At 35.9% G+C, this 7352-nt stretch overlaps 1 protein-coding gene across 1 annotated transcript; it reads left to right on the forward strand.

The window, feature by feature from the left end:
- Nucleotides 1-358: 358 nt before the first annotated feature.
- Nucleotides 359-5455, forward strand: LOC131930188 (carbonic anhydrase 12-like; the record flags this gene model as incomplete). Its single annotated transcript, XM_059286600.1, has 4 exons — nt 359-442; nt 609-766; nt 1698-1825; nt 5001-5455. Coding segments are annotated over 3 exons (365 nt in total), but the record flags the coding sequence as incomplete, so codon positions are not given.
- Between the last annotated feature and the right edge of the window lie 1897 nt (nt 5456-7352).

Consider the following 7352-nt stretch of genomic DNA (forward strand, 5'->3'; position numbering starts at 1 on the left):
ATCCATCTATCCACACATCCATCTATCCACACATCCATTTATCCACACAATCATCTTCCCACACAATCATCTACCCACGCATCCATTTATCCACACAATCATCTATCCACACAATCATCTATCCACACAATCATCCATCCACACATCCATTTATCGACACAATCATCTATCCACACATCCATTAATCCACACACCCATCTATCCACACATCCATCTATCCACACAATCATATATCTCCACAATCATCCATCTATTTCTCAATTTAAGATTTAAAAACTTGATTGTTTTCTAAAGTCTACTTGACAATGAGCTGACTTATACATTTGACTTAAAATTGACTTATACACTTGACTTGGAGTTGACTTTGTGTTTCAGGTGAGTTCTAGAGACAACGTTCCATTCAACAACATCACCAACTATCTCAAGTCAATCAAGGACCCAGGTTTGTAATGGCTGACATCGCTAATATGCGTCATGATGACTCGCATAACGCTCCCTCGCTTGACGCCACCTCGCATAACGCTTTCTTGCTTAAAGTCGCGTGACCTACTATCTGTCGCCCACACAAGGTGACCGTTGGTCAAGTGAAATGCTGTTTCTCCCCCCAGACACCTCGGTGACCATCCCGAGTTTCCCCATCAACTCCATCCTGCCCAGCAGACGTAGCGACCTGTACCGGTACCACGGCAGTCTGACCACACCAGGGTGCCACGAGACGGTCATCTGGTCCGTCTTCAAGGACACGATCAAGGTGTCTTCAAGACAGGTGGGTTCTATTTACGTGTGGCATCATACATAAGTTGGTCAGTCATACATGAGTTGGTCAGTCATACATGAGTTGGTCAGTCATACATGAGTTGGTCAGTCATATCACAGTTGGTCAGTCATACATGAGTTGGTCAGTCATACAACAGATGGTCGGTCATACATGAGTTGGTCAGTCATACATGTGTTGGTCAGTCATATCACAGTTGGTCAGTCATACAAGAGTTGGTCAGTCATACATGAGTTGGTCAGTCATACAACAGTTGGTCAGTCATACAACAGATGGTCAGTCATACATATGTTGGTCAGTCATACATGAGTTGGTCAGTCATATCACAGTTGGTCAGTCATACAAGAGTTGGTCAGTCATACATGAGTTGGTCAGTCATACATGAGTTGGTCAGTCATACATGAGTTGGTCAGTCATACATGAGTTGGTCAGTCATTCATGAGTTGGTCAGTCATATCACAGTTGGTCAGTCATACAAGAGTTGGTCAGTCATACATGAGTTGGTCAGTCATACATGAGTTGGTCAGTCATACAAGAGTTGGTCAGTCATACAAGAGTTGGTTAGTCATCGAAGAGTTGGTCAGTCATACAAGAGTTGGTCAGTCATACATGAGTTGGTCAGTCATACATGAGTTGGTCAGTCATACAAGAGTTGGTTAGTCATAGAAGAGTTGGTCAGTCATACATGAGTTGGTCAGTCATATCACAGTTGGTAAGTCATATCACAGTTGGTCAGTCATACATGAGTTGGTCAGTCATACTACAGTTGGTCAGTCATATCACAGTTGGTCAGTCATACAAGAGTTGGTCAGTCATACAAATATTGGTCAGTCATATCACAGTTGGTCAGTCATCCACTAATTAGCCACACACAATCAATCTGTCGGCCAATGTGTATTGTTGCAACTCTTTCAATGTCCAGTTGGCGTTGTTTCGAACCCTGGTCTCCCACGAGACAGACAGTAACGGCAACCCGCTGCCCATGGTGGACAACAACCGACCAATCCAGGACAAGTTCAGTCGGGAGGTCCACAGGAACTTCTAACAATGGTAGGTCAGCTTTACAGTTGCCTAGCAACCAGCTTTGTTCACGACGACTAAGAGAGGTAACTCGTTAATACTCAACCAGATAATTTCAATGGTTGTGTTTCCTAGTTAAAGCTTAATCATAAAAAATTGCATAAAAAACGTTTTAATAACAAGCTTCTATGTAATCATGCACTATAAAGGAGAAAATTAATTTTTTTTCTTTAAATAGAAAATAATTTACTACTGGACAAAAATGAACTTTAAGGGGGCAGTATCACCCAGACTAAGGGAGGAAACAAAACATTCACAAACAAAAAAACTATTCGACATACATATGTCAAAATTTTACTGCAGTAGTAACGTTTCGTATAATATAGTATATAAATTGTAGGGTATATGTATAGCAACAAATTTTCGAAAAATTATTTTGTTAATATTTTATTACATTTTGAACAAAATCATAGCATTCTAATTAGGGATACAATTTTTAGAAAATTTCAAAGTTCAATTTTTTTTGGTCTGACTTAAAAAACTCTAAAATTTTCAAAATTGTCACAATGGATATCTTCTAGTTCCAGCGATAGGCTATCCTGTTATGCATCTCCTATTGTATTTTCAGCAGGAAGGGCCTAAATGTTGGAAAACCGCAGCCAAAAATTACTTAGTAAAAAGATTTTGGTTAAATTATTTATAAAAAATGTTTGCATCATACGTTAACTTTCTTTTATGTGCTGTTTTATAGCTCCTTGATATTTACTATTATGGTAAAAACTTTATGTGTGTATGTATAATAGTTTTTTTTTTTTGGCACATTTTTTCGTCAATTTTTAAATGTCTGGGTGATACTGCCCCCTTAAAATGGGCGGCAAATAGTGCCGAATAATAGCAAGGCACCCTACTTTAATTTCTAAATGTTAATCAATTCATTAAAAAAATAATTAGACATCCAATTGAGTACAATTTGATATTAGATTGCATATCATCGGCATTTATTTATATGCCAAGTTTAAAACCAACTGGTCAGTAAGAAGTGCTCGAAATTCTGCTCGTCACTTTCGATCTATGTCGACATACAGCAAGGCAGAGGAAGCAAGTTAATAAAAACATTCTTAAAAACGTTTTAATAACAAGCTTTTATGTAATAATGCACTAAAAGTAGAAAGTAAATTATTCAGTACTTATTAAATAACTATAAAGAAAAGCGTGGGTCACTTTAGTATCTATTGGATACCTTTAGTAATATTTAGGAAGAGACCCACGCTTTTGCTTATAGATATTTAAATAGTAGAGTATAATTTTTTCCTACTGTTCAGTGCATTATTACATAAAAGCTTATTATTATTATTAAAGCGTTTTTTAAATTAATTTTTACTTTCTCGTATACAGAGTATTGAGGAAGTATTGTAATCGGGCACAAAAATCACATGAATTTTTGACAGCTTTCACCGTTTTACACCTCAGAACTTCATCACACACGGAGTATAGAGGACTTATTTTAATTTGGCAAAAATTCTAAATCCAGATGTATCAACATTTCGACGTTTTATACGTAATCGAGTAAAAAAAAACTGGGTTTTGCAATTCTGTCCGTGTGTGTGTGTGTGTGTGTGTGTGTATGCGTGTCTATAAACACGATAAATTGAGTACCGTTACAGCTAGGTTGATGACATTTCATATATAAGTATTATATCAAATTTATAGTTCTGTATCAACTTTTCAGCGATTTCCGATAACCGGAAACGGGACTTATTCTACTTTTACATTTTAAAAGCATATAACTTGACAGCTGTTACAGATAGATAAACTAAATTTTACATATAAGTAAAAGATCTAATTGTTTGCCTTCTATCAAATTTTAAGTAATTTTCGTTGACCGGAAGTAGTAATTTAAGCTATTTCTGGTTTCATAAAAAAGTGAATGTATAAAGTACTAATAATATTCCGCACTATTATACACAGATTGTTTGGCGTTCGATTGGTGCGCATTTCTTTTTTTCTACTCGATTATATTTTTAAAAGTTTAAGTAATTAAACATTGATTAAAAATCAAGTCTATATCCTGCGTTGCCATTCCCCGTAGTATTGTATAAGAATATTCGAGAAAGTTTAGGGGAGATCACTCCCGGTTTATTTTTTCGGTACTTTTAAAAAAAAATTACAATAGAGTTGCATGACTAAAAACAATGCGCACCTGTTGAACATAATGACGCATGTCTAATAGTGTGGAATTTGGACACAATTTTAATTAATTCATAAAAAATTAATCAGGCAATCAATTAAGTCAATTTTAATGTCATGTTGCATTGTCATCATGTCTTGACCCACGTACTAACTACGAACCGTAGTGCCCGTAATTTCGCTCGGGCGTTTCGATCTAGACTGACGACAGACTGACGTCAGAGGAAGCAAGTTAAATGAAAGTTTGTTAATACAATTAATTTTTAAAAAACGTTTTAATAACAAGCTTTTATGTAATAATGCACTAAAAAGTAGAAAATAAATGAATTTCTTTAATTTTTTTAAATATTACACTACCATTTAAATAACTATAAAGAAAAGCGTGGGTAACTTTATAATCTATTGGATACCCTTACTAATATATAGGAAGAGACCCACGCTTTTTTTTAAAGTTATTTAAATGGTATTGTATTTTTAATTATTTAAAGAAATTCATTTATTTTCTACTTTTAGTGCATTATTACATAAAAGCTTGTTATTAAACGATTTTTATGAATTTCTTTTCAGTATTTTAAATGTTTTAAATTTACAATAGAGTTGCATAACTAAAAACAATTGCGCACCTAATGAACGTGATGACGCGTGTATAATAGTACAGAATAGTTTGATGAGGCAGCCTACTAATTTGGACAAATATTAATTAATTCATAAAAAAAAATTAGGCATCCGATTAAGTCAAATGTATTGTCATGATGCATTGTCTTCATGTCTTGACCCATGTACCAAGTACGATCCGTATCTGTCAGTTAGAAGTGCTTGTAATTTTGCTCGGGTGTTTTGATCTAGACGGAACAGGAAGAAAGTTAAATAAAAGCTTGCAAAAAACGTCTAATTAATAATAATTTTCTTGAAAGCAATGAACTTAGATAGAACAGACATACGCTGTGAGCATAGACTACAATCATCAATCTCACTATCTACTGTCAATGTGAATCAAGGACGGAAACTTTTTTTTCAGATCCATTGGACTCTGTTGGACATCTTCATGAAATCCACAGTGTTGGCTACAGTCTTTTTAAATCACTAGCTGATCAATTCACTGATCTTGTTATTGCCCTGATACAGAACGTCTAATCATTTCTTTATCAAGCTTATCATTGATTGACTTGGCACATGCTTTTATTCATGTACTCTACTACACCTGCTAAAATTGGACTTAATTGTTTAGTTTGTGGAGAAAAACCCCTGATTGAGTTGAATAATTCCTTGCTCTTGTTGAATCTGCATGTAGATCTAGACTGATTTTGTTTAATTTTTTCAATTCACAAATTAAATTTTTTAAAAATCCTTGATGAAACAACTTATAGATCCTGTTGATTAGATGTTCATGTGTTATTTAATTACTCTAATTAGCTGTTCATTCATTGTTTAATTACTCCATGTGATTAGTATATATTATCGTACTCTGTGTGTCTAGCAATAAACTGAATATACTAGTGATTTTTGTTCAATAAATTTTACTTTATATATCTTTATGTTGAAAACATAACTTGCTGGAGCCTTTAAAGAACTGAGCAAAGACCTGAATAAAGATAACGAGGTTCTGCTCTTCTACACTACAGTGCGCTGGCTGTCAAACGAATTGTGAATCGTGAATTGAAATCTGAAATAAATTGTTCTTGGAAATGTAAAGGAAACAAGACCTTTTGGTATACTTAAAACGACATAGAGTGTTTGGAGAGAGTATCATACCTAGCAGGTGTGTTCGAACATCAAGATAAGCTTAACCTGAAGCTTCAGGGAAAATGAACGAATATTATAACTTTCCATGATAATCTCGGGACATTTCTTATCAAAGCTGCAAAATCGACGAAGAAAATAAATCTTGGAAATATTGCAAATTTGAGAAACTCTCCGGTGTGGTAGATGAATCTAATTGTGAGATAATTAAAACTTTGAAAGAAGAAACTTCTGGGCATCTTGAATCTATTGAAAACGAACTGCAGCGCTATTTCTCTGAGCTGAAAAAAAAGAATCTGCATTGACGCATTACCCATTCTCTTCTTCCCTTGATGTTGCCAGCATTCACGAGAATTACAAGATGAATTCTTTGATTTCTAGAATGATTCCGCGTAAGATGAAAAACTGCAGACACAATTTTTGTGGACTCAGCGACGGTCTACTGACTTGAACCCGGATTCGAACTCGTGACTTACGGGTAAGCAGTCCAGTTCTCTACCTCTAGACCACAACGTCCCATCATCAAGGATGTACACTACACCAATGATGTACACTAGAGCGACTATGTACTCTATAACAATGATGATTGGTCTACACTAGAACAACTGAATGAAAAGCAGTACGCCAAATGAAATTCTGTACTTCAATTATTACAAAGTTGAGCATGCTTGCAATCGCAAGTAAAAATTTATAAAACATTCTTAACAAAAAGCTTTTACATACTATGCACTAAAAGAAGATTTTTTTTCAAATATATAGCATCATTATTTATTTAATAATTAAGAAAAGGGCGTGGTTGCTATGTTATATATTGAAAATCTTGGGAATCTGTTCGGCACACTTCACTAAATAAAAATACGTCACAGCCTAATCCTAACAATGCACGTAGCTGTTAAACAATTATAATTATAGAGAAACAGGACATTATTTCCACCTTCCTGCCGACTACCTCGCTGTATAATCCCCCCCCCACCCCGTCTAATCCTAACATTAAACCTCTCCTTAATTCCCTTCTGAGGTTCCCACAGAGATGATTAACTAAACCAGTTGGAGATCGGAATCAAGTTCAAACAAATAATTCCCTTCTGAGGTTCCCAGGCATCTCTTCGGGGGGGGGGGGGCGAGACCCTTTCCCCCCACCCCCGAACGAAATGGAATTTATATGATTTATATGGAAAATATATACTTTTACCAGAGTACGCCCGCCCGGAAAATGTATACCGCCCCCCCCCCAAGTATCAAAGTATTAAGACATTAGTGCCCCCCTCCCCCGGAAAAAAAAGGCACTGACTTGAATGTGCACACGTTCTATTAAGGAATTGATTTACCGCTCTCGATATCTTTCTCAGTGCAGTTGTGTGGCTAGCGGCCGCCACAGACAGGATTTATAAATTCAAGAGATACGAGCAGCTCTAGGCAAACACTGACTGCACTGGTTGCTAGACAAGAAAGATAATCCAACCAAACTTTTTTAGATTTACAGCAAAGAGGATAAGGCTGAAATTTTTGTGTACAATTTATTGACGTTAGGAAAGTATTGTGCTTGCTTTACTGTGTGTGGCTGGATGTGGTAGAGATGGGGGTTGAGTGTGGTTGGATGTGGTAGAGATGGGGGTTGAGTGTGGTTGGA

The sequence above is a fragment of the Physella acuta genome, unplaced genomic scaffold (assembly GCF_028476545.2).
Source record: "Physella acuta isolate Inbredline_101_S28 unplaced genomic scaffold, ASM2847654v3 ptg001733l, whole genome shotgun sequence".
NCBI lineage: Eukaryota > Metazoa > Mollusca > Gastropoda > Physidae > Physella > Physella acuta.